Below are 27435 nucleotides of genomic sequence, written 5' to 3'. Positions count from 1 at the left end.
TGAATTTTAATTATTAAGACATGATTCAGGATTCCAGGGTAGCGATCAGTCACCATATACCCAGGTTCTTCTTTACCATCCTAGGAGAAGGACAGAGGTGGAGTGGAGCCAGTTCATATCTTCGCAAAAAATATGCCTTCTGCCCATGGTTGTCTCAGGCTGAGACCCAGGATATAGGGCAGAGAGACTTGTACACATGCTGGTAGCATTCACAGAGACACCCCCTTTATGTATGTATGTATGTATGTATATATATATATATATATATATATATGTTTATATGTATGTATGAATGAATGATGGAGTCTTGTCCTGTCACCCAGGTGGGAGTGCAGTGGCACAATCTTGGCTTGCTTACTCAGGCGGGAGTGCAGTGGCGCAATCTTGGCTCACGGCATCCTCTGCCTCCCAGGTTCAAGTGCCTCAGCCTCCTGAGTGGGTGAGATTACAGGTACCCACCATCATGCCTGGCTAATTTTTGTATTTTTAGTAGAGACAGGGTTTTGCCATGTTGGCTAGGCTGTCTCGAACTCCTGCTGCTTCAGATCCGTCTGCTGATCTGCCTGCTACGGCCTCCCAAAGTGCTGGGATTACAGGCGTGAGCCACTGAACTCGGCCATACATGACCCCCTTTAGCAGTTGTTGCCTTCTTTTTTTTTTTCTTTTTGAGACTGTTTTGCTCTGTCACCCAGGTTGGAGTGCACGGTCTCGGCTCCTGTGTTCAGGTGATTCTCCTCCCTCAGCCTCCCAAGTAGCTGGGACTACAGGTGTGTGCCACCACACCTGGCAAATTTTTATATTTTTAGTAGAGACGGAGTTTCACTATGTTGGCCAGGCTGGTCTTGTGATCTGCCCACCTGAACTCCTGACCCTGTGATCCACCCGCCTCGGCCTCCCAAAGTGCTGGGATTACAGGCATGAGCCACAGTGCCTGGCCAGCAGTCGTTGCCTTCTTGCAGTGGTGGAGGTCCAGGTATTTCTGCCAGCCATTCCTGGTCTGGTTCTGGTTGGGGAAGTGGCTGTCAAAAGGGGCAGTCCTGTAGTTCTTGATTTTGGTCTTGATGTCTTCTGCCATAGTGCAGTTCTCAGCTCAGTGGCTACTCTCTGCTGTCTTCTTTTTTTAGAGACAGGGTCTCAGGCTGGAGAGTAGTGGCATGGTCATAGCTCACTGCAGCCTCAAACTCCTCAGCTCACATGAACCTTCTGCCTCACTGTCCCTGGTGGGACTACTGGTATGTACCGTTGCACCCAGCTTTCTGCTTCCCATTGTATTCTTTTTTCATGTTATATAAGACATCTGAGTTACCACATTCAGATGGTTCTTCTCTTTTAATATGGATCACTAGTATTCTTCCTTTCTCCTTGATTAATTTAGAACCTTTCCATTTTAAATAGGCTACCCATAAGGTATTTGAAGATTTTCATACTGGTGTGCATTTACCTGTTCTTTTTTGCTATCCATACCATGCTTGTTGCCTACATTAGATGTTTTCAAAATATACAGCACTGACTGCTGACTAGTGCTGCTGTGTTTCTTAGTGCTTTACAAATTTACAAGTATTGTTCTTAGATGTAGTTGTAATATGTAAACTCTTGGAGTGATGTAGAGAACACTTTAGTAGTGTTATTTACTTTGTTTGGAAAATGTATGTGTTTGCCTGTACTCTCTCTTCCTTATTTTAAAGTTTTAAATATAATTGTGCTGAGCTTAAAATGGTATTAAAATATCTGTTGCATTTTACTCTATCAAAAATTCTCAGCAGCTTTTATAGACTATTGATTGGCTAAGAGTAATACTATTTGAAGCAAGAGGCTGTCAGAAAGGAAAAATAATGAGCCATGACTAAAGAGCTGTTTTTATTTAAATTGTCAGGGTTCGTTGTATTTCTAGAGGTTCTGCCTTGATTAAAGTCTTTAATAACCACAAGTAAGTGAAAATGCATTTTTAACACAAACTCTATGCCGTTTTCCATGAAAGTAATTTGAAGAGCCATTGCTTTTGTATGATAACTGATCTTACCAGAGTAGATTAGTTTAATTAATAAGCTAGTTTTTATAATTAAAGTATAATTGGAAGAATAATTTATGAACATGCTGGTGATGGCCTGAGTGTTTTCAGTCGTGCTGCCAGCTGTCATCAGTGTATGCATTGTCCTAAGAGTTCCTCACTGTGGCTCCAGTAGGTGCTTAGAAGCTGTAGGCTTGACCTCTGCTTGACCCACAGACACACTTCAACCTTGAATATACGCTTTCCTCTGAGTATGTGTTACTGTATTTGGATATTCTTACAAAATTATGACAGGTTCTTTCGTTATGGCAAGATATTTCATTTCTGGTATCTAAAGAATATTTATTCAATAATTTAGGAAAAGATTCATGATTCCTTTTATAAAGTAGGAGCATATTCTTGACATATCAGGAGAGGATGTCTTTGAGAAACCTAAGGATATGGGGCTTCTGGACTGGAAAATAGGGCTTTTCTTCAAATGCTCTATTGTCATGTGAAAACAAAGCACAATGCTATAAATGTCTTCCTTTCCCCCAAACTACTGCCTGTCTTTTTGCTAGATGAGGTTTGTCTCAACAAGTTTTGCATTCCAAAGTTAGTATTTTCAAAAATACTCTTTTTTATATTATTCATACCTGAACAGAATGATTGTAGATTTTCTGTGTGGCAGATTTTCTTACTATGGCAGGTTTTCTATAGCCTGGCAACATTTCAGGTTGTCTAGGCTGATTGCTGCATGGAGTTTTGATGTAAGAGTAGAATTGGCTGAAGAATTCCTAACTTGAAAATTGTCTCATAGCAGATTACTTAATTTTGTAAGTAAATACACAAAATACGTGCAGATGATTATATGTAAATTTATTTAGGTTTTTTTATACATAGCATGTGAACTTCTAAATACCCATCACTCTGTGTCTTAGAGAAGAAGTCTCTACAAGACAAATAGAATTCCACATTTAAAAATTGGAGCCAGGCGCGGTGGCTCAAGCCTGTAATCCCAGCACTTTGGGAGGCCGAGGCGGGTGGATCACGAGGTCAAGAGATAGAGACCATCCTGGTCAACATGGTGAAATCCTGTCTCTACTAAAAATACAAAAAAATTAGCTGGGCGTGGTAGCGCGTGCCTGTAATCCCAGCTACTCAGGAGGCTGAGGCAGGAGAATTGCCTGAACCCAGGAGGCAGAGGTTGTGGTGAGCTGAGATCGTGCCATTGCACTCCAGCCTGGGTAACAAAAGCGAAACTCCGTCTCAAAAAAAAAAACACACATTTGAACACCATAGAAGAAGGATTGAGAATCATAAGGAATGCATACCTGTAGTGCTTGTGGTCATGAATAAAGTTGAAGGAATGTAATGAAGTCTTCTTGTCAAAGTAGTGCTTTAATTTTCAAGCAGCCTTTTTGGAGGTGGGTGAGGAGTTTAAGGCAAATTGTCAAATTTCCATTAAATGTTTGCAAGAAAATATTACCTTATATTTTATCTTTCTCCTTTTCAGAGTACCTTCTTATAAGACCCTTCATGATAATAGGACAGATAATAATGCTTATTCAGAGTGACTTGTTCAATGTCACATCACCAAACTCAGTGATCTATTAAAAGGCAGGTCAAAACAACATTATTACATTATTATTAGGGGGCCAGAAAGAATAGTAAATTATACCAAACTCAGAGTCAGGTGGCAGGCTAAGGTGAACAGCTTCCCTGTCATTCTTTCTCTGCATATCTGCCAAAATGATTATTGATTTATTTATTTTTTTAGATAGAGCCTTGCTCTGTCACCTAAGCTAGAGTGCAGTGGCATGATCTTGGCTCACTGCAACCTCCACCTCCTGGGTTCAAGCGATTGTCCTGCCTCAGCCTCCCTAGTACCTGGGATTGCAGGCGCTCGCCATCATGCCTGGCTAATTGTCTTTTTACTAGTGATGGGGTTTCACCATGTTGGCCAGGCTGGTCTCAAACTCCTGGCCTCAAGTGATCTACCAGCCTTGGCCTCCCAAAGTGCTGGGATTACAAGCATGAGCCCTCAAAATAATTATTTAAAAAGATAAATCAGGCCGGGTGCGGTGGCTCAAGCCTGTAATCCCAGCACTTTGGGAGGCTGAGGCAGGTGGATCACGAGGTCAAGAGATCGAGACCATCCTGGTCAGCATGGTGAAACTCTGTCTCTACTAAAAATACAAAAAATTAGCTGGGCATGGTGGCGCATGCCTGTAATCCCAGCTACTCCGGAGGCTGAGGCAGGAGAATTGCCTGAACCCAGGAGGCGGAGGTTGCAGTGAGCCGAGATCGCGCCATTGCACTCCAGCCTGGGTTACAAGAGCGAAACTCCGTCTCAAAAAAAAAAAAAAAAAAGATAAATCAGATCATATCAGTCCATTATGTAAAACCTCCCAGTGGCATTCAGTTCATAGAATATACTTATGTCCTTTCCTCTTGAGCCATGACAGTTTTTTAGTTCCTGCAAGATGCCAAGCTCATTCCTGCCTCATGGCCTTTTAACTTGCATATGCTCTTCTCTCTGCAAGGCTGGCTCTTTTGTCAAATTCAGGCAGAGTCATAGGGGCATGAGTTCCAAAGCTTGACTGCTTAGGATCCAGTATTTAACTTCTCAGGGCCTCAGTTTCCTCAACTGTAAAAAATTGTGAATAATATTGATAAATATACATCTTAGTGTTGTGAAGATTGAATGCATACACATACAGTGCCTCATTTATAATAAGCATTGGCTATTCAAGTCTCACTCAGATACCACCTCCTCAGTGAGATCTTTTTTGGCCATTTAATCTAAATTAGCCATCTGACCCCCAGGCACATAATGCTTATAGTTATCTGAAAACTTTTTATTGTATATTTATTATGTCTCTTACTATAATTTAGGCCCATGAAAGCAGGGATATTTTCTGTCTGTTGTACCCCTAGTGCCTATAACAGTACCTGATCACTATGCATTTGTTAAGTGAATTAATGAAAGTCAGGTCTACCCGAGAAGGTCTTTTTATTTTTTGGGGTTGGGGGATGGAGTCTTACCCAGGCTGGAGTGCAGTGGCGCCATCTTGGCTCACTGCAACCTCTGCCTCCTGGGCTCAAGTGATCTTCCCACCTCAGCCTCCCAAGTAACTGAAAGTTTTGGTGCACGCCACCACGCCCGGTTAAATTTTGTATTTTTAGTAGAGACGGTGTTTCGCTATGTTGGCCAGGCTGGTCTCAAACTCCTGACCTCAAGTGATTTGCCTGCCTTGGCCTCCCAAAGTGCTGGGATTACAGGCATGAGCCACTACACTTGGCCTATCCCAGGAGCTCTTCTTGAGTTGCATAATACTGAAAGGCAATTTATATTATTTAGTTAAGGGAAGATGTTCACATGTGTACCTAACACACATAATAGGGGCTTGTTGGGAATGATATAGACAAGTAGTCAATAAAAAGGGGTTGAGCCATGGTATAAAATACATATTTTACTTTTTTTTCTTTTTTTAAATTTCTTTTTCTTCTGGCTGGTGAGTTTATGTCCCTTTACATAAGCCCTTAAGCTTACTTGCGTCTTTAAATTTGAGGACAGCTGATTGCCCCTCAGCATTGTAAAGTTACAGCTTTGGCCGGGCAAGCTGGCTCATGCCTGCCGGTAATCCTAGCACTGTGGGAGGCCGAGGCGGGTGACTTGCCTGAGCTCAGGAGTTCGAGACCAGCCTGGTTTTAGTAGAGACTTTAAAACCCTGTTTCTACTAAAATACAAAAACTTAGCTAGGTGTGGCAGTGTGGACGTGTCTGTAGTCCCAGCTACTCGGGAGGCTGAGGTGGAGAATTGCTTGAACCCGGGAGGCAGAGGTTGCAGTGAGCCAAGATCATGCTACTGCACTCCAACCTGGGTGACACAGTGAGACTCTGTCTCCAAAATAATAATAATAATAACAATAATAAAATTAAGTTACAGCTTTATTGAGCTTCTTCTAAAATAGTGTAAGTAGAAAGTGCTGATATGTAATTAGATAGTCAGCGGTATTTGACAATTTTAGGAGTCAGAGGGATGGTCCGAGATCCAGAGTAGGTGATCTGAGTCTAGGAATTTCTGAATTATTAACTGAGTCAGGTTTGATAGCAATATTATTATTTCCTTATATATGTAACTGCCTCTTTCTCAAACTCTCCCTCCTTTTTTTCTGTCATTCTCTTATTCTTGTAATCTTTGTCGTTTCTCATTCTGTCTTCATTCCCATGTTTGCCTTTTTGTGTACCTAATGGGAACCCAAATGACATTTCCATTATTATTCTTTCACATGTCCCTGGACCCAACATGCAAAATCAAGTTTACTATCTCCACAGATAAAATTTGTCCTCTTTCCCCTATTTCTATTAGCAGAATACTGTTGTAATGACCGCCCTGATTTAAAACCTTCAATAATTTTTGACATCTTGTCTCTTCTCCATCCCCAACAAAGAGGAACACATTCTGTCTCATATAAATCCTGTCTTCATTCATTCAACATTAATTCAACAAAGATTTGGGTTCCTGTCTGTGCCACATACATTGTGTGGCAGTTCTCTTCTTTCTATTTTCACTACCCCAATTCAGGATGTCAACGCATTACACTTTTCCTAATGAAGTAGCTTAGTGGCCGGGTGCTGTGGCTAACACCTATAATCCCAGCACTTTGGGAGGCCAAGGCGTGTGGATCACCTGAGGTCAGGAGTTCAAGAACAGCCTGACCAACATGGAGAAACCTTGTCTTTATTAAAAAATGCAAAATTAGCCAGCTGTGGTGGCACATGCCTGTGACCCCAGCTATTCGGAAGGCTGAGGAGGTGGTTGCAGTGAGCAGAGATCACGCCACTGCACTACAGCCTGGGCAACAAGAGTGAGACTCTGTTTCAAAAAAAAAAGAAAGAAAGAAAGAAAAAAAAGAAATAGCTTTGTAACCTCTGCCCCGCCCCACCTCGTATTTTTTTTTTTCCAATCTTGAGCCATGTGATTGGCCATACTGGATTGCCCTTTTAGAACATACTTCATATTTTCTCACGGCTATGACTTTGTTCATACAGTTATGTCTCCTGGAAGAATATAAGCTCCCTAAGGGCAAGTACTTCCATTCACTGTAATCCTCAATACCCAGACAGCACCTGGCATGTAGTGGGTACTCAATATTTGTTGACCAGGTTGGTCTTGAACTCCTGGGCTCAAGGTATCCTCTCTGCTTGGTTCCCAAAGTGCTGGGATTACAGGTGTGAGCTACCATGCCTGGCCCTCTCTGGAAGCTTTTTCTGATCTTCTGTGTATTTATACCTGTGACAGAACCCTCTTTTTTTTTTTTTTTGGGTCTATATCTGTGCTGACTTTGTATATATTATGTGTTTACTGTGAGGTTAATATACATAGTAAATTAACAAATATTTATTGAATTCTTTTTTTATTTCAAGTATCGTATCTAGGTACTAGAGGCAAAAACCACTAGAATGAAGTTCCTTTCCTCAGTGAATGGGAGATGATAATTGTAAAAGTAAGCACAGATAAAAACAATCTTGTAATGTATGGAAGCCTAGCCCATTGGAAGGGGATGGATGAGGGGATGGATGACAGAGAGAAGGCAGTAGGATGGAGAAGAGGAGGCAATTCTAGGCAGTCACAGTAAAGAGCTGCATAACGGTACCTGTGATTAGAGTGTGCATAAAGGGGAGTGGTGAGAAATGGTGCAAATAGTGAAGGGCCCTGTACTGTTGTAATTGAAGAGGTGGTGTTATATTGTTACTGTTATCCTTTTTGTTGGGGGAAGAGGAAATATTTGGATGACTGATTTGGATGACTGATTCCCTGTAGAACTACCAAGAGGAGCTGAAGTGACCAAAGGCCAAATAATTTATGGACTGGCCATAAATTATTTTTCACCATTGGCTGTTACCAAAGGATATGTATCACCATTGGCTACCTAATTCGTTGAGAATTCTGTAGATACCTAGAATTCTACCCTGCATCTTACTACTTTGAGACGGCCACCTAAGATTCTTGTTTTTTAGTTTTTTCTATCATTCACCCCATCTATCTACCTCCCTCCCTGCCTCCCTCCTTCCCTTCCCTCCCCTCCTTCCCTTCCCTCCCCTCCCCTCCCCTCCCCTCCCCTCCCCTCCCCTTCCCTTCCCTTCCCTTCCCTTCCCTTCCCTTCCCTTCCCTTCCCTTCCCTTCCCTTCCCTTCCCTTCCCTTCCCTTCCCTTCCCTTCCCTTCCCTTCCCTTCCCTCCCCTCCCCTCCCCTCCCCTCCCCTCCCCTCCCCTCCCCTCCCCTCCCCTCCCCTCCCCTCCCCTCCCCCTTCCCTTCCCTCCCCCTTCCCTTCCCTTCCCTCCCCCTTCCCTTCCCTCCCCCTTCCCTTCCCTCCCCCTCCCCCCCTCCCCCCTCCCCCCTCTCCCTCCCTCCCTCCCTCCCTCCCTCCCTTCCTTCCTTCCTTCCTTCCTTCCTTCCTTCCTTCCTTCCTTCCTTCCTTCCTTCCTTCCTTCCTTCGTCTCTCTTTCAGACAGGGGCTGGCTCATGCACTGCAACACTGCCTGCAGTGCAGTGATGAGATCTCAGCTCACTGCAGCCTCTGCCTTGTGGGCTCAAGCAGTCCTCCTGCCTCAGCCTCCTGAGTAGGTGGGACTACAGGTATGTGCCACCATGCCCAGCTAATTTTTGTTTGTTTGTTTTTTAAGAGACTTGGTTTAGCCATGTTTCCGAGGCTGGTCTCAAATTTCTGGGGTCAAGCAGTCAGTCTGTCTTGGCCTCCCAAAGTGCTGGAATTACTGGTGCAAGCCACCATATGCCCAGACCACCTTCATGTTTCTAAGTATGCTTCTAAGAATACTTAGAAGTTTCTAGATTGAACAATTTTAGATCTTATCTACTGACTACCTATTATAGTAGGAGAAAATTTAGTTGTCTCATAGCTACTTCTGTTCTGCCATCTTCCCAATGAGGTTATGTTATAATTTTGGGTTAAATCTGTGTTCATTATTGATATTATTATAAATGTGTAAATATTCACCATTTAGTCAAATACTTATTTTTAGGGACAAAGTCTCACTATGTTGCCCAGGCTGGATTTGAACTCCAGGACTCAAGCAACCCTCCTGCCTCAGACTCTTGAGTAGCTTGGACTATAGATATGTACCAAACGTACTCAGCTGTATTGTGATTTAATTACTTTTCCTTTTCTTTTGTAATGTTTTCTTTTTCTGGAGGTGATGATTGCCTGTAATAAATTTTTTGCTTACTTTTCTTTTTCTGTTTTTTTTTTTTTTTGTGTGTTTGTTGTTTTGTTTTTTTGAGACAGAGTCTTGTTCTGTCACCCAAGCTGGAGTTCAGTGGCACAGTCTTGGCCCACTGCAACCTCTGCCTCCTGAATTCAAGCGATTCTCCTGCCTCAGTCTCCTGAGTAGCTGGGACTAAAGGCATGCTCCACCGTGCCTGGCTAATTTTTTTTGTATTTTGTATTATTATTTTTTTTTTTCTCGAGATGGGAGTTTTGCTCTCATTGCCCAGGCTGGAGTACAATGGCACAATCTTGGTTCACCGCAGTGTCTGCCTCCTGGGTTCAGTTGATTCTTCTGCCTCAGCCTCCTGAGTAGCTGGAATTATAGGCATGCACCACCATGCCTGGCTATTTATTTTTTATTTTTATTTTTTTTGTGTGTGTTTTTAGTAGAGATGGGGTTTCACCATATTGGTCATGCTGGTCTTGAACTCCTGACCTCAAATGATTGGCCATCCTCAACCTCCTAAAGTTCTGGGATTACAGGCATGAGCCATCATGCCTGGCCTTAAATTTCTTCATAAGTATGACTAATTCTTCCCATTTCCTTTTACAGTCTCAAAGTGAATTTTCTACATGATTAAGCCTAGTAGATAATTGATACAATTTTTTTCCTCCTTGAGATTTTCCTAGTTTCTTGTCCTTCGGCTCTAATCTGGACTCCTGGCTTTCTTAGACTGCTGTTGAGTTGTTGCTCTGATAATGTCTTCACCTTCATCCTGGGAATCGTGTTTCTTTCTCTCCTGTGTTGGAGCTGTTACCTGGATCCCACTTCTTTTTATTTGTTTGTTCCCTAAGTTGTGGTGAAACATATCATGGATTTAGTTCCTGGAAGGTTATTTGGTAGGTAAAATTTTTTATTACTTGGAATGCCCTCCTACTTGACTGATAGTTGTTAAGCTGTGTAAGCAATTCTAGTTTGAAAATACTTTTTTTCTCAGAATTTGAAGGCAGTACTCCACTGTCATTTAGTTTCCACTGTTGCTGTTGAGAAGTCTGATGCCATTTATTTTATATCACAATTTTGTGGGTGAGGATTTTGGATGTGGCTTAGCTTAGGGATTCTTCTGCTCCCTATGGTGTTAACCTGTCCCTACAGTGTTAAGTGGCATCTCTTTGTGGCATTCAGCAGGTAACTAGGCTTATCTGGGGTGTCCAGGATGGCTTTGCTCACATGCCTGGCACCTTGTTGGGGATGTCTAGAAAACTGGACTCAGCTGGATCCCACTGCCTTTTTGTATAGGCCTCAGACCTCTTTTAAAGATCGATCCATCAGGGTATTTGGATTTCTTACATGGGGCACAGGGATCAAAGAGACCAAGGTAGAAGCTGCCAGTCCTCTTAAAGTCTAGATCCTGAACTGGCATGCCATCACTTTCACTGTTCTCGATTTGTCAAGGCAGAGGCCAGCTCAGATTCAAGGTGAAGGGAAATAAACCCCACCCATCAATGGGAGGGAAGTGTCAGATAATTTGCAGCATCTTTAATCTGTCACATTATTCTTCCAATTGCTTTCCATTGTTTTGTTAAGTTTTTCTGATTCTTGTACTCCTCCTTTTTAGATGATTTCCAAGATGAAGAGGTAATAGGAAGGCCTGTTATTTGCCGTCTCTAAAGCCTGGTAGTTTTTAAGGTATCTGAAGATAATGGGGGTGGTAAAGACAGATGTGAGGACAGTTAATTAGCCAAGACTTGATGTTTCCCTTATCTTCTTTACAGTAACTTTTTTTTTTTTTTTGGAGACAGTTTCACTCTATCACTTGGGCTGTAGTGCAGTGATACAGTCTTGGCTCACTGCATCCTCTACCTACCAGGTTCAAGGAATTCTCCAGCCTCATCCTCCCAAGTAACTGGGACTGCAGGCATACCTGGCTGTTTTCCTCATCTTCTACTGTAGGACATAGGGCAGTACCTAGGATGTATATAGTAAGCTCTCAGGAAACCCTTGTTCAGTTGATTTGAATTCCTTTATACCAGATTTTAACACACGCGCGTGCACACACACACAGATACCCATACCTGCCCACACCCACCTTACCCTTACCCATACATACCTGCTTAGACAGTAAGAGTTTTCGAGATTTACTATATTTAAAATATATAAAGGAGAATTAAAGTAAAAATACGTCCAGCTAAAAGAAAGTTGATTAGTTAATTAAAAACAATTTTTATACCAATCGTTTAAAAACATTTTTCAGAAGAACCATACCATTTGGTTGCATAGAACCACTTTTCTGTAATGGGTCATAATAAAGAACTGTGCTAGTGCTTATGTTTTAGAGTTGTCAGCTGTCTACGCTCTTCCATTTTTCTAACACATTTCATGCTGCTGCTTCTAGGTACATATGTTGTTCTGTACAGGCAGAAGGCATAAAGCCCCAAAGTGAGTAGGGCGGAGAAAAGATGAGGTGTAATTAGGCCAGCAAAAGAGGGAAACAGATGGGTTGTGGGAGATGACCCTGCCCCCATGTTGTTTTTGTTCTGGCTGCTACTGATCATGTGTGAATCAGCAGCCCAGAAACTGGAGTTAGTGATCTTTTGATAAAAAAGAAAGTTTGATCTTAGACTCAGTAGGGTTATAAATTGCAACTCTAAAAAGTGATGCAAGTTTTACAGTAAATAAAATTAGAGTATTCAGGAATTGGTAAAGGGGACTTAACTATGATGGCCATACCTCAACATTTTTGGTCTCGTTTCTAGAATATCATAGTTTACAAGATTTTATCTTGTGGGCTCTTTCAAAATAAATAGAGAGTGGTGTTTTTGTTAGAGAAATAAATCTTTCCAAAGTGTATTTTTTATGCCAAATTAGTCTTTCTTTTGTCAGTGCTTACATTTGACTTCTGGTCTATTTCCTGATGTCAAGGTTAAGGAAACCTTGCTGTGTTTTACTAAATCTTCCCATCGTTCTATGGAAGAATCTTATTTTTTAAAAAACATTATGAGCATGTTATCAAACATAGATACATGGAGAGATAATAGCATAATGAATTTCTAAGTAATTAATATTATCAACATCCTGCCCCTCTTGTTTTATGTATTCTTCCTCCCACCCCCTACCTCATGACCTTGATGGAAGGATTTTATTGTTATAGTATAGTTTAATATTGGTGTTTTAAAGAATATATCCTGAAACTTTTGAAATCCCTAAATTAACAAACAACACCAACACTATATAATTTACACAATAAAAATATTTGGTAAAGTGTGTGAGTTTGTATGCATACATGTTTATATATGTGTGTGTGTGTGTGTGTGTGTGTGTGTAAATTTTAAGTAATCTCTTTAAGCCCTTAATCTGTAAATATGTAACTTAATTAAAAAACTGTTAAATTCTGAAGCAGTTTTTCAAATTGCTTATTTCTTTTATTCTGGGCAGTGGTAGGCATAATCATGGTTCAGTTCTATAATTTGATATTCCTATTTTCTTTCTTTTCTTTTTGCATCATAATATAGTATCAAAGTGTCCTTTCTTTTCTCTTTTCTTTTCTTTTTTCTTTTTCTCTTTCTTTCTTGACAGAGTCTTATACTGTTGTTCCGGCTGGAGTGCGGTGGCTCAATCTTGGCTCACTGCAATTTCTGCCTCCCAGTTTGAAGTGATTATCCTGCCTCAGCCTCCTGAGTAGCTGGGATTACAGGTGTCCACCACCACACCTGGCTAATGTTTTGTGTTTTTAGTAGAGACGCGGTTTCACTATGTTGACCAGGCTGGTCTTGAACTCCTGACCTTGTGATTCACCCACCTCGGCCTCCCAAAGTGCTGGGATTACAGGCGTGAGCCACCACCGTGCCCAACCCAGTCCTTTCTTTAAACTGTTGAAAATGTATGTGTTGTTGGGCAGAGTGGCTCAGCGTTGTAATCCTAGCGTTTTGAGAGGCCAACGTAGGGCAATTGCTTGATGCCAGGAGTTTGAGACCAGCCTGGGCAACATAGTGAGATCCCATCTCTACAAAAAGGTGAAAAATAGTCAGATGTGATGGCACACGTCTATAGTTTTAGCTACTTGGGAGAATCACTTGAGCCCAGGAATTTAAGGCTGCAGTGAGCTATGATCATTCCATTGCACTCTAGCTTGAATGGCTGAGTAACTCCCTGTCTTTAAAAAAAAAAACAAAGTATGTGTTCTAAGAAACATCTTTCCCACCCTCCCCCACCCCGCCCCAAGATGGGTCTCACTCTGTTGCCCAGGCTGGAGTGGAGTGGCACAGTCACAGCTCACTGCAGCCTCAACCTCCCTAGGGTCGAGGTGATCCTCTTACCTTAGCCTCCCGAGTAGCTGAGACTGCAGGCACATGCTACCATGCCCCACTAATTTTTATATGTTTTGTAGAGACAGGGTTTGGCTATGTTGCCCAGGATGGTCTTGAGTTTCTAGGCTCTAGCTATCTGCCCACCTTAGCCTCCCAAACGGCTGGGATTACAGGTGTGAACCATCGCACCTGGCTGAAACATTATTATTATTATTTCTTTTATTGCATTTTAGGTTTTGGGGTACATATGAAGAACATGCAAGATAGTTGCATAGGTACACACATGGCAGTGTGATTTGCTGGCTTCCTCCCCTGCACCTATATCTGGCATTTCTCCCTGTGCTATTTCTCCCCAACTCCCCACCCCTTGCTGTCCCTCCCCTGTTCCCCCCAACAGACCCCAGTGTGTAGTGCTTCCCTCCCTGTGTCCATGTGTTCTCATTGTTTACCACCCGCCTATGAGTGAGAACATGTGGTATTTCATTTTCTGTTCTTGTGTCAGTTTGCTGAGAATGACGTTCTCCATCCAGGTTCATCCATGTCCCTACAAAGGACACCAACTTGTCGTTTTTGACTGCTGCATAATATTTCACGGTGTGTATGTGCCACATTTTCCCTGTCCAATCTATCATCGATGGGCATTTGGGTTGATTCCAGGTCTTTGCTATTGTAAACAGTGCTGCAATGAACATTTGTGTGCATCTGTCCTTACAGTAGAATGATTTATAATCCTTTGGATATATACCCAGTAATGAGATTGCTGGGTCAAATGGAATTTCTATTTCTAGGTCCTTGAGGAATCCCCACACTGTCTTCCTCAATGGTTGAACTGATTTACACTCCCACCAGCAGTATTTCACCACATCCTCTCCAGCATCTGTTGTCTCCAGATTTTTTAATGATCGCCATTCTAATTGGCATGAGGTAGTATCTCAATGTAGTTTTGATTTGCATTTCTCTAATGACCAATGATGATGAGCATTTTTTCCTATGTTTGTTGGCCTCATGTATGTCTTCTTTTGTAAAGTGTCTGTTCATATCCTTTGCCCACTTTTTAATGGGCTTGTTTGTTTTTTTCTTGTAAATCTGTTTGAGTTCTTTGTAAATTCTGGATATCAGCCCTTTGTCAGATGGGTAAACTGCAAAAATTTTTTCCCATTCTGTTGGTTGCCGATTCACTCTAATGACTGTTTCTTTTGCCGTGCAGAAGCTGTGGAGTTTGATTAGGTCCCATTTGTCTATTTTGGCTTTTGTTGCCAATGCTTTTGGTGTTTTGGTCATGAAGTCCTTGCCTACTCCTATGTCTTGAATGGTTTTGCCTAGATTTTCTTCTAGGGTTTTTATGGTGTTAGGGCTTATGTTTAAGTCTTTAATCCATCTGGAGTTAATTTTAGTGTAAGGTGTCAGGAAGGGGTCCAGTTTCTGCTTTCTGCACATAGCTAGCCAGTTTTCCCAACACCATTTATTAAACAGGGAATCCTTTCCCCATTGCTTGTTTTTGTCAGGTTTATCAAAGATTGTATGGTTGTAGATATGTTGTGTTGCCTCCGATGCCTCTGTTCTGTTCCATTGGTCTATATCTCTGTTTTGGTACCAGTACTATGCTGTTTTGATTACTGTAGCCTTGTAGTATAATTTGAAGTCCGGTAGTGTGATGCCTCCTGCTGTGTTCTTTTTACTTAGAATTGACTTGGCTATACAGGCTCTCTTTTGGTTCCATATGAAGTTTAAGGTAGTTTTTTCCAGTTCTGTGAAGAAGGTCATTGGTAGCTTGATGGGGATAGCATTGAATCTGTAAATTACTTTGGGCAGTATGGCCATTTTCACGATATTGATTCTTCCTAACCATGAACATGGAATGTTTCTCCATCTGTTTGTGTCCTCTCTTATTTTGTTGAGCAGTGGTTTGTAGTTCTACTTGAAGAGGTCCTTTATATTCCTTGTTAGTTGTATTCCTAGGTATTTTATTCTCTTTGTAGCAGTTGTGAATGGCAATTCGTTCTTGATTTGGCTCTCTTTAAGTCTGTTATTGGTGTATAGGAATGCTTGAACATTATTTTTTTAAAAACTTTCTCCACCAGATGCAGTGGCTCATGCCTATATAGCACTTTGGGAGGCCATGGCGGGTGGATCACCTGAGGTCAGGAGTTTGAGACCAACCTGGCCAACATGGTGAAACTCCGTGTCTACTGAAAACACAAAAATTAGGTGTGGTGGTACATGCCTGCAATCGCAGCTACTCTGGAGGCTGAGACATGAGAATCACTTGAACCTGGGAGGTGGAGGTTGCAGTGAGCCAAAATCGCACCACAGCACTCCAGCCTGGGTGATGGAGCAAGACTGCATCTCAAAAAAAAAACAAAACTTTATCTTCTCTTCATGCCTGGCGTTGGACTTACACTTAGATTGACTTTCTTTTGGGGGCCATTTTTTATGAAGTTTCTTTAAATCATTTTCTAGAAATAACTGTTTGTGTTCACTAAGTGCATACCAGATGCTTCATGAGCATCACCAGCTCATGAAGTTTAACTTCATGCTTCGTTAGAAAAATATTGATACCATGTGATGGATCGTTATTATCTGTTGGGAACAGTAATACATGTAAATGTTAAGTCTCTGAATCCCAGCAATAATTATTATCTGATTCAAAATAATAGGAAGAAGTTTGTTCTGAATTAGTGAAAAGTAAATTAAATAATTTACTTCATTTTAAAGAATATATGGCTTTGGCAAAGCTCAGGGGCTCATTCTTGTAATCCCAGCACTTTGGGAGATTTAGGTAGGAGGATCACTTGAGGCCAGGAGTTTGAGATCAGCCTGGGCAACATAACAAAACCTCCTGTCTCCTCGACCTCCCCCCCCCGCCCCCCCACACAAAAAAAGTAGGGGTTGGTGGTATGCCTGTATTCCTAGCTACTTGTGGGGCTGATGTGGGAAGATCACTTGAGCCCAGGAATTCAAGTGAGCTATGATCATGCCACTGCACCCTAGCCTGGGCAACAGAGTGAGACCCTGTCTCTCCACCCCTCCACTCCCCACTCACCCCTCCCCCGGCCAAAAAAAAGGCTGGATACAGAGAGCTCATGCCTGTAAATCTAGCACTTTGGAAGACCAAGGCAGGTGGATCACTTGAGACCGGGAGTTCAAGACCGGCCTAGGGCAACAGGACAAAACCCCAAGGTATGAACTCTTAACTATCCATAACGATTTAACAGCTGTTTATTGAAAACCTGTTATTCTATGTGAAATTATTCTTTCTAAGGCTGAAGTTTGAATACCATTTTTTTCCTATTTTCTTTTAGAATAAGGAGGTTAGTTCTCAAGGGGTCCTTGAATGTCATAAAATTGAAGTCTTTTTTTAGTCTGAAAGACTGCTTGCTGTTAAAAGAAGCAAACCTGCTCTTTCAGAGTCAATGACAGAGAATACAGAGCCAGATAGATTAATCCTGTATAACAGTTGTTTTTACTCAGTGTACACAGAGATGTGGTTTAAAACCATAAAAAATCATAGATGAGATGGAAAAGAATTATTTGAAGTTTAGATTCTGAATTTTCTTTTCTTTTTTTTTTTTTTTTTTTTTTTTGAGATGGAGTTTCGCTGTTGTTACCCAGACTGGAGTGCAATGGCACGATCTCGGCTCACTGCAACCTCCGCCTCCTGGGTTCACACAATTCTCCTGCCTCAGCCTCCTGAGTAGCTGGAACTACAGGCGCGCACCACCATGCCCGGCTAATTTTTGTATTTTTAGTAGAGACGGGGTTTCACCTTGTTGACCAGGATGGTCTCTATCTCTTGACCTCGTGATCCACCTGCCTCGGCCTCCCAAAGTGCTGGGATTATAGGCGTGAGCCACTGCGCCCAGCCCCTAGATTCTGAATTTTCTTAGTAGACATTTGTTGTTTTGTAATTTCTAAAATTGTTCAAACCCCAAAAGAAACCCTTTCCCATTGTTTACCCATAGTACCCCTGAGAATGTTGAGTTCCAAATATTTTTGTTGAACTCATCTCCCTTAAGTCTTCTTCCAGTCTTTTTTGGAGTAGAGAGTCCTTAATATCCTTTTTCTTCAGAATATCATATCCCTCATTATAATTCCTCTTATCTAGATCTTTTCCAATCCAGTTTATATTCTATGAGATGTATCAACCAGAACTACAGTCACGTTTGGGCACACTATTGGTTTACTTGAAGGTAGATTATAATAGTCTTTCTAGTTTTTAGTGCCTTTCTTCACGGCTGTTAATATTTTGTTGGTTTCTTCAGCTAAAGCAAATTAAAGTCCTCAGCAATGTTTGCAAGGAATGCCCAGGGAATCTCACTTTATAGATCAGAAACTATAGTCTTTTCATTATAAAAACCATGTAAGTATTTTAGAGAAAATTCGGAACCTTAAAGAAAAATTTTTCATTTTCCAATCAAACAGAACCCCTCTTTTGTGTCTTGGTATACTTCTTAAAATACTTCTTCTTTGTGTAATATTTTAATATATGAGTATGCAGTTTTATATCTTTTCTTAAATGTGGCTTTACAATAAGCATTTCCCACATTAGAAATGCTTTATAAAAATTATTCTTATTAACCGCATAGGATTCAGTAGGGGTGTGTGTGTGTATTTTTTTAAATTTATGAAGTTTAATTGGTTCATGGTTTTGCAAGGCTGTACAAGGATGATGCCATCAAGGGAGCTTTTACTCACGGTGGAAGGTGAAGCAGGTGCAGGCATGTCACAGGGCAAGAGCAGGAGCAAGAGGAAGAAGGGTGGCAGTGCCACACACTTTTAAACAACTAGATTTTGCAAGAACTCACTCACTATCACAAGGACAGCACCAATCCATGAGGGATCTGCCCCCATGACCCAAATATCTCCCATCAGACCCTACCGCCAACACTGGGGACTGCATTTCAATATGAGATTTGGGTGGGACAAATATCAGAATCATATCATTCTGCCTCTAGTACCCCAAGTCTCATGTCCTCCTTACATTTCAAAATACAATTATTTCTTCTCAGTAGTTCCCCAAAGTCTTAACTCATTGCAGCATTAACTCAGAAGTCCAAAGTCTTATCTGGAGATAAGTTCCTTCCACCTATGAGCCTGTAAAATCAAAGACAAGTTACTTACTTCAAAGATAAAATGGGGATACAGGCATTGAGTAAACATTTCCATTCCAAAAGGGAGAAATTGGCCAAAAGAAAGGGGCTACAGGCCCCATGCAAGTCTGAAACCCAGCAGGGCAGTCATTAAATCTTAAAGCTCCAAAAGGACTCCATGTCCCACATTCTGGGTACACTGATATAAAGTGGGGGTTCCCAAAGTCTTGGGCAGCTCTGCCTCTGTGGTTTTTCCACACTGAGGTTGCATGCTGCAGGTGGCTCTACCATTTGGGGGTCTGGAAAGCAGTGGCTGCTAGCTTACTTTACAAAAAGCTTTTAAGAATAATGGTAGTGTATCAGTGATGTAATTTATAATATTAGTATCAGTATATACTCCAGTAGCATAGTTTCTTTATGTATATTAATCCGTTCTCAGGCTGCTGTAAAGAACTGCCAGAGATTGGGTAGTTTTTAAAGGAGAGAGGTTTAATTGACTCACATTTCCGCAGGGTTTGGGAGACCTCAGGAAATTTACAGTCATGGTAGAAGGGGAAGCGAAAACATCCTTCTTCACAAGGCAGCAGGAAGAAGTGCCAAGCAAAAGGGGAAAACACTTTATAAAACCATTAGATCTTGTGATAACTCACTCACTATCATGAGAACAGCATGGAGGTAATCACCCCCATGATTTACTTATCTCCCACCAGGTCCCTCCCACAATACATGAGGATTATGGGAACTACAGTTCAAGGTGAGATTTGGGTGGGGACACAGTCAAACCATATAATTCTGGCCTTGGCCCCTCCCAAATCACAGATCTTCACATTTCAAAACACATCATGTATTTCCAGGAGTCCCCCAAAGTCTTAGCTCATTCCATATTAACCCAGAAGTCCAAGTCCAAAGTCTCATCTGAGACGAGACAAGTCTCTTCCACCTATGAGCCTGTAAAATCAAAAGCAAGTTAGTTGCTTCCTGGATACAGTGGGGGTACAGGCATTCGGTATATTTGCACCCATTCTGAAGGGGAGAAATTGGCCAAAACAAAGGGGCTACATGCCCCACACCAGTCCACAATCCAGCGGGAAAGTCAAATCTTAAAGCTCTGAAATGATCTTCTTTGACTCCATGTCTCACATCCAGGTCATGCTGATGTAAGAGGTGGGTTTGTATGGCCTTGGGCAGCTCTGCCCCTGTGGCTTTGCAGAGTACAGCTTTACTCCTGGCTGCTTTCATGGGCTGATGTTGAGTGTCTACAACTTTTCCTGGTATTGGTGGACATACCATTCTGGGGTCTGGAGGATGGTGACCTCACAGCTCTGCTAGGCAGTGCCCCAGTGAGGACTCTGTGTGGGGACTCTGTCCCCACATTTCCCTTCCGTACTGCCCTAGCAGAAGTTCTCCATGGGGGCTGCACCTCTGCAGCAAACTTCCTGGACAACCAAGTGTTTCCGTACAACCTCTGAAATCTAGGTGGAGGTTCCCAAACCTCAGTTCTAGACTTCTGTGCACCCGCAGGCTCAACACCCCATGGAAGCTGCTGAGGCTTTGGGCTTACACCCCCTGAAGCCACAGCCTGAGCTGTACCTTGACTCCTTTTAGTCGTGGCTGCAGCTCAAGCAGCTGGGACTCAGGGGCACCATGTTCTCAGGTTGCACAGAGCAGGAGGGCCCTGGGCCCAGCCTATGAAACCATTTTTCCCACCTAGGCTTTTGAGCTGCTGGTGTGAAGGTCTCTGACATGTCTTGGAGACATTTTCCCCACCCATTGTCTTGGTGATTAACATTCAGCTCCCTCTTACTTACGCAAATTTCTGCAGCTGGCTTGAATTTCTTCCCAGAAAATGGGTTTTTCTTTTCTATTGCCTTGTCATGCTGTAAATTTTCTAAATTTTTATGCTCTCCTTCCTCTTGAATGCCTCACTGCTTAGAAATATCCTCTGCCAGATACCCTAAATCATTTCACTCAAGTTCAAAGTTCCAAAGATCTTTAGAGCAGGGGCAAAATGTCACCAGTTTCTTTGCTAAAGGATGATAAGAATCACCTTTATTTCAGTTCCCAACAAGTTGCTTATCTCCATCTGAGACCATCTCATACTGTACTTCATTGTCTATATCACTGTCAGCATTTTGGTCAAAGCCATTCAACAAGTCTCTAGGAAGTTTCAGACTTTTTCACGTTTTCCTGTCTTCTTCTGAGCCCTCCAAACTGTTCCAAACACTGCCTGTTACCCAGTTTCAAAGTTGCTTCCACGTTTTCAGGTATCCCTACAGCAGCATCCCACTCTGTCAGTATCAGTTTACCATATTAGTCTGTTCTCACATTGCTGTAAAGAACTGCCTGAGACTGGGTAGTTTATAAAGGAAAGAGGTTTAACTGACTCACAGTTCCACAGGGCTGGGGAGGCCTTAGGAAACTTACAATCATGGTGGAAGGGGAAGCAACATGTCCTTCTTCACGTGGTGTCAGGAAGGAGAAGTGCTGAGCAAAAGGAGAAAAGCCCCTTATAAAACCATCAGATCTTGTGAGAACTCATGAGAATAGCAAAGAGGTAGCTACCCCTATGATTCAGTTACCGCCCACCGAGTCCCTCCCATGACCTGTGGGAATTATGGGAACTATAATTCAAGATGAGATTTGGATGGGGACACTGCCAAACCATATTGTCATGGTCCCATCTAAACTTTTCATTTATTCTTCCATTTCCAGGTAGCCATCACGAAAGCCAAAGTGGATTTCTCCAGTGTGGTGTGCCTGCCCCCTTCCGTCATTGCTGTGAATGGGCTGGACGGAGGAGGGGCCGGCGAAAATGATGATGAACCAGTGCTTGTTTCCCTATCTGCGGCACCCAGTCCCCAGAGTGAAGCTGTTGCCAATGAACTGCAGGAGCTCTCCTTGCAGCCCGAGCTGACCCTAGGCCTCCACCCTGGCAGGAATCCCAATTTGCCTCCACTTAGTGAGCGGAAGAATGGTGAGTAGATACAGAATTATTCCTTTCCCTAATTTGAACCAGGATCTTCATGTTTATGTTATAGATCCTTAGTTTCAGGTTCCTTGAAAGTTTCTTATAATCTTAATATTTCTCATAAAATAGAGAGATAGCTGTAAGTTAATGTGATCATTGTAAATATAACATTTCCTGCCTGGATTATTATAATTTCTTTCTAATTTCTCTGCTTTCCTCATCCCATTTCTTCCATAAATTTATTAATTCAGCATATATATTCACTAATAGCAGTGTATTATAAACTATTAAATGGTAAACAAACCTCTGTCATTAGGAAACATACTCTATCATATAGCCTTGTCAGAGTAATCTTTTAAACTTCCTAGCTTAAAACTTTGCGGTGATTGCCTTGTGGGATGAAACAAAAGGAAAATAAATTTCTTACCGGGTGCAGTGACTCATGCCTGTAATCCCAGCACTTTGGGAGGCCAAGGTGCACAGATCACCTGAGATCAGGAGTTTGAGACCAGCCTGGTTAACATGGTGAAACCCTGTCTCTGCTAAAAATACAAAAATTAACCGGGTGTGTTGGCACATGCCTGTAGTCCCAGCTACTAGCGGGGGCTGAGGTGGGAGGATTGCTTGAACCCAGGAGACAGAGGTTACGGTGAGCCGAGATTGTGCCACTGCACTATAGTCTGGGTAACAGAACGAGACTCTCTCAAATAAATAAGTAAATAAATGAATAAATTTCTTGGCATGTTTTATAAGGCTTTGCAGAATCTAGTCTTTTTCTCTTTGTTTTAACATCTTCTGTTATTTCCCTATTTCTAGTATTTTTTCCAGCCCATTAAACTGTGTTAAGTACTGTTTAAAAACCACGTACTTATACCTCAAACTTTTTTTAATTCAAAAAATTATAATTTGTTATAAAATACTTAAGATTGGAAAAAAGGTATAAAGAACAGTATGGAAAATACTTGTGTGTTCAAGTACCACCCAACTTACGTACTTTGCATAAATCTTCATTACCCCTGAAGGTAACTACTGACTTGAATTTGGTATTTCATTGCCAAATATGTCTGTATTCTTTTCCCATGTGAATATATTCTTAAGCAATATATAATGTTGTTTCTCATGTTTTAGACCCATATATAAATGAGAGAAAAATATATTATGTGTTCTTCAGGAACTTGTGTTTATTGATCGGTATTGATTTTCCCTCTAAGTTAAAGATATTCTCTATTTTCGTCTAATTCAAGCTGTTATTACTGAATGGTTCTACTTTTTCCTACTGATCTTTAATGCCTGCTGTAATCTATGTGTGCCTGAGTTAGTTTCTAGGCTCTCTATTCTTTGGTCTTTCTGTCCATCTCTGTGTTAGTCCTATCTTCTTTTAGTTATTGCCTAATAATTAGTCTTTCTGTCTGTTAGGACACGTCTCTCTCTCCTTACCTTGTTTTTCAAAGTTGTCTTGGCTATTACCATTTTAATTTTTCATTATTTTAGAATTGGCTTATCAAGTTGTGCAAAAAAAAAAAAAAAAAAACCCAAAACGGAAAAACCCTTTGGGATTTTTACCTCCAACATTTTATCATGAAAAATTTTAAACATAAAATAGAAAAAAAAGACAGAAGTAGGAAGAATTTTACAATGAATACCTGCACACTCATCTCTTAGATTCTACCATTAACATTTTATAAAACTTGCTTTATAACATGGATATCCAACTATCCATCTATCAATCTAATTTTTAAATTTAAATTTAATTTTTTTTTGCAACAGAGTCTCACTCTGTTGCCCAGGCTGGAATGCAGTGGTGTGATCTTGGCTCACTGCAGCGCCCATCTCCTGGGTTCAAATGATTTTCCTGCCTTAGCCACCCGAGTAGCAGGGATTACAGGCATGTGCCATCATTAATGGCTAATTTTTGTATTTTTAGTGACAAGGTTTTACCATGTTGCCCAGGCTGGTCTGTGGCCTTTGTTTGGGATACCCTTTCTCTCCCTCACTCTTCTTGAAGTCTTTCCTAACATATTTAGTGTTAGATGCCCCTCTTTTGGTTTTCCCAGTTGCCCTTGCTTTTTTTTTGAGACGATGTCTCCTTCAGTCGCCCAGGCTGGAGTTCAGTGGCGTGATCTTGGCTCTTGACAACCTCTGCCTCCCAGGTTCAAGTGATTCTTGTGCCTCAGCCTCCTGAATAGCTGGAATTACAGACATGTGCCACCATGCCCGGATGATTTTTGTTTTTTTAGTAGAGACAGATTTCACCATGTTGGCCAGGCTGGTCTGAAACTTCTGACCTTAGGTGATCCCATCTCCCCACCCTAACCCCTGCCTCAGCTTCCCACAGAGCTGGGATTACAGGCGTGAGCCACTGTGCCCCAGTTGCCCTTTATGAACCTATTTTATCACCCTGTATTGTAATTGGAATTCTTCGAGCAGCAATGCGTGAGCCTTTGAAAACGGAAATCAGACACTGCTTCACTACTCTCAAAACTCTTCAATGCCTTTCTGTGAGGCTTATGATGAAATCATAGTACTTATGATGTGGCCTTCATATTCTCTCTGATATTATTTCTCTTTTTTTTTGGTGGGGAGAGGAGACAGTCTTGCCCTGTCACCCAGGCTGGAATGCAGTGGTGTGATTTCAGCTCACTACAACTTCTGCCTCTCAGGTTCAAGTGATTCTTGTTACTCATCCACCGAGTAGCTGGGATTATAGGCATATACCACCATGCCCAGATTTTAAAAATTATTTTGAGTAGAGACGAGGTTTCACCATATTGGCCAGGCTGGTCTTGAACTCCTAACCTCAAGTTATTTGCCTGCCTTGTCCTACAAGTGCTGAGATTACAGATGTGAGCCACTATACCCGGATACCCGGCCTCTCTCTAATGTAGTTTCTTACCCTTGTCCCCTAGCTCCCAGGCACACTGACTTCTTGCTATTTTTTGAACACATCAGACATGTTCCTGTCCCAGGGCCTTGTACTTGCTGTGCCTTTGTTGCAGTTCTTGTGCAAATGTCATTTCCTCAGTAAGGCCTTCCTGTCTTCTCTAAAGTAGCACTTCCTGTTACTCTCTATCCTGATTTTTCTTCAAAGCACTTACTATCTTTGTGTGTGTGTGTGCGTGTGTGTGTGTGTGTGTGTGTGTGTGTGTGTTTTGTCTATTTTTTCCCTCTTAAATAGTATATTTCCTGAGGGCAGAAACTTTATTTTATTCCCGGCATATACCCAGTGAATGGTTTACTTGTTTGTTCTACTACAGGTAAGAACTCTGTTTTCTTAGTAGAGTAGAAGGCAGCTGTTGCTGTTGGGCCCAAGGTATTTGTGCATCTTCAGCCTTTTTCTCTGAAGTTTTTCCACGTAGCATTTAAACTAACTGAAATCTTTCCCAACAACTCTAACCTTTCCTTAGTCTTTAAGCTCCTGAAAGAATAGTTTACAGTTATTCTCTCTACTTTCTCATATTCCAGAAACTGCTTTATGGCTTCTGTCACCACCTGTCTTCAGAAACTGCCATTGCCAAATTTGTGTTCTTTTTGTTGTAGATCAAATAAGCCCTCTGTAGTCTTTATGCTACTTGACCTCTTTGCATCATTTGACATAGTTGTCAACTTGAAACTCTTCCTCCAGGGATATCTGTGACTTACCCTTTCCTGGCTTTTTAAACTCTACATTTCCAACCACTCGCTTTGCCATTCCGACCTTTTGCTATCTTTCTCTACCTACCTCTTAAATTTTGTTACTCTCCAGCATTCAGCTCTGGAAGAAAGAGGCTGGTACGAAGATTGTTATATTTTACAGGAGATTTTTTGCATGGTCATATGTTGGGAGGTAATGATAGGGGCCGAAATGGAAAATATTTGAGAAGATTGTGAAATTGGAAAGTGTGGAGTTCTAGAACAGAATAAATTCTAGTGTCAGAGGAGGTACTTTTTCAAGTGGATTCCCATTTATTGAATGGGTATACCATGTGTTGAGAGAGTGGAGTGAGAAATGTACTTCTTTGATCTGTTTCACATAGAAGCGTGTATTATATAGAAATTCAGTGGTGGCCTGGTGCGGCGGCTCACGCCTGTAATCCCAGCACTTTGGGAGGCCAAGGTGGGCAGATCATTTGAGGTCAGGAGTTCAGGATCAGCCTGGCCAACATGGTGAAACCTCTTTTCTACTAAAAATACAAAAAATTAACTGGGTGTGATGGTAGGTGCCTGTAATTCCAGTTACTTAGGAGGCTGAGAAAGGAGAATCACTTGAACTGGGGAGGCGGAGGTTGCAGTGAGCCAAGATCACACCATTGCACTCCAGCCTGGATGACAAGAGGGAGACTCTGTTTCAAAAAAGAAAAAAAAAATCAGTAGGTTAGCAGAGGTCTCTATGGGGCACTAGGCAATCAAGGTCCTGACACCTTCATTACCTAAACAGAGGAACTTGGAGCCTTAAAGAGGGGAGGTGCCTTTGGTTAACCCAAACTTTACTGGCCATTGTGAAATGTTGATAAAAACTTTTAAGGTATATTTTAGCCTGGAAACATCTGTCTAATGAACTAAGTCCTTAGGCTTCAGCTCAGGGAGTTCTGGCATCCATTCAATCAGTATATCATAATGGAAAGTGATTTCTTTTACCAGTTATTATAATTATTATTATTTGAGACAACGTCTTGCTGTGTTGCCTAGGCTGGAATACAGTGCTCACTGCAGCCTCGATCTCTTGGGCTAAAATGATCCCCCCGCCTCAGCCTCCTGAGTAGTTGGGACTACAGGAGTGTGCCACCATGCCTGGATCTTTTTTTTATATTTTGTATAGACAGTCTTGCTGTATTGCCGATGCTGGCCCTGGCCTGTATTTCCTTTTTTGTGAAGTGGCAAGTAAGTCTTTTGCCTATTCTTTCTATTGTACTTGTTTTTTTCTTGAATAAGAGTTCTTTAAATATTCGGAATAGTAATTTGTTGTTGCTTAAATGTATTGCAGACATCTTCTCCCACTTTGTGATTTGCCTTTTTCTTTCTCTTTATCCTGTCTTTTGATTAAGAATCTCTAAATTTAGCTGGCTATAGTATCTCCTGCCTGTAATCCCAATGCTTTGGGAGGTCAAGGCTGGAGGAAGGCTTGAGGCCAGGAGTTCAAGACCAGTCTGGGCAACATAGCAAGACCCCATTGCCTAAAAAAATGAGCTGGGCATGGTGGTACATGCCTATAGTTCCACCTATTCGGGAGACTAAGGCAGAAGGATTGCTTGAGCCCAGGAGTTCAAGGTTAGGAGCTGTAATCACTCCATTGTATTGTAGCCTGGGAGACAGAGCAAAACCCTATCTCAAAACAAACAAAACACAAAAGGAATTTCTAAATTTAACATATTTTTATGGTTTGTGAGTTTTGTGTCTTACGTTTCTGGAAATAATTTTTCATATGGGAATAAGCTAAGACAATTTTTCCCAAGTGGATTCCCATTTATTGAAAATATTCTTCTTTCCCCACTAATCAACAGAGCTACCTCTTTTGTATATCAGGGACTTATGTATGTGGGTATGTTTGTGAGCTCGTTATTTGGTTTCATTGGGCTATTTGTGTATGCCTGCCCTCACAGTTTTAATTATGATAACTGTAATAAGCCCTGTTGTATGGGAGAAGTAAGTCTTCCCACCTTGTTCTTTTTCAAGAGTTTCATTCTTGTCTATTCTTGGTCTTTGCATTTCCATCTAAATTTTAAAATCACTGTGGGATTTTGATTGGAATTGCATTATATCTATGAACTAATTTAGGAAGAACTGACCTTTTTAGAGTATTACACTGTAAATATGTATTTTTTTCACTTAAATCTTTTGTAAGGTCTCTCAATGGGTTTTTAAAATTTTTCTC

General features: G+C 41.5%; 1 protein-coding gene and 1 pseudogene across 7 annotated transcripts in view; both read left to right on the top strand.

Moving 5' to 3' along the window:
• The window catches only part of LOC144577379 (large ribosomal subunit protein uL4 pseudogene), a 34058-nt pseudogene extending 12609 nt beyond the window's left edge, over positions 1-21449 (top strand). The window contains exon 2 of the transcript XR_013521126.1: positions 21332-21449. The product of XR_013521126.1 is annotated as a large ribosomal subunit protein uL4 pseudogene (transcript). The remainder of the gene's footprint in view (positions 1-21331) is intronic.
• MRTFA (myocardin related transcription factor A) overlaps positions 1-27435 on the top strand; it is a 208093-nt gene that overhangs the window by 58773 nt on the left and 121885 nt on the right. For 5 of the 6 annotated variants that reach the window (XM_078334601.1, XM_008990884.5, XM_078334625.1 and 2 more), the window contains one exon: positions 21332-21593. In XM_078334601.1, coding sequence (XP_078190727.1) covers positions 21332-21593 — 262 coding nt within the window. Of the gene's footprint in view, positions 1-19329; positions 19374-21331; positions 21594-27435 lie in introns of all 6 variants that reach the window. The other variant, XM_078334618.1, reaches the window with a different exon arrangement.

This window comes from Callithrix jacchus, chromosome 1 (genome assembly GCF_049354715.1).
Source record: "Callithrix jacchus isolate 240 chromosome 1, calJac240_pri, whole genome shotgun sequence".
NCBI lineage: Eukaryota > Metazoa > Chordata > Mammalia > Primates > Cebidae > Callithrix > Callithrix jacchus.
Note: the sequence above shows the minus strand (reverse complement) of the source record. Positions and strands in the feature narration are given on the sequence as shown.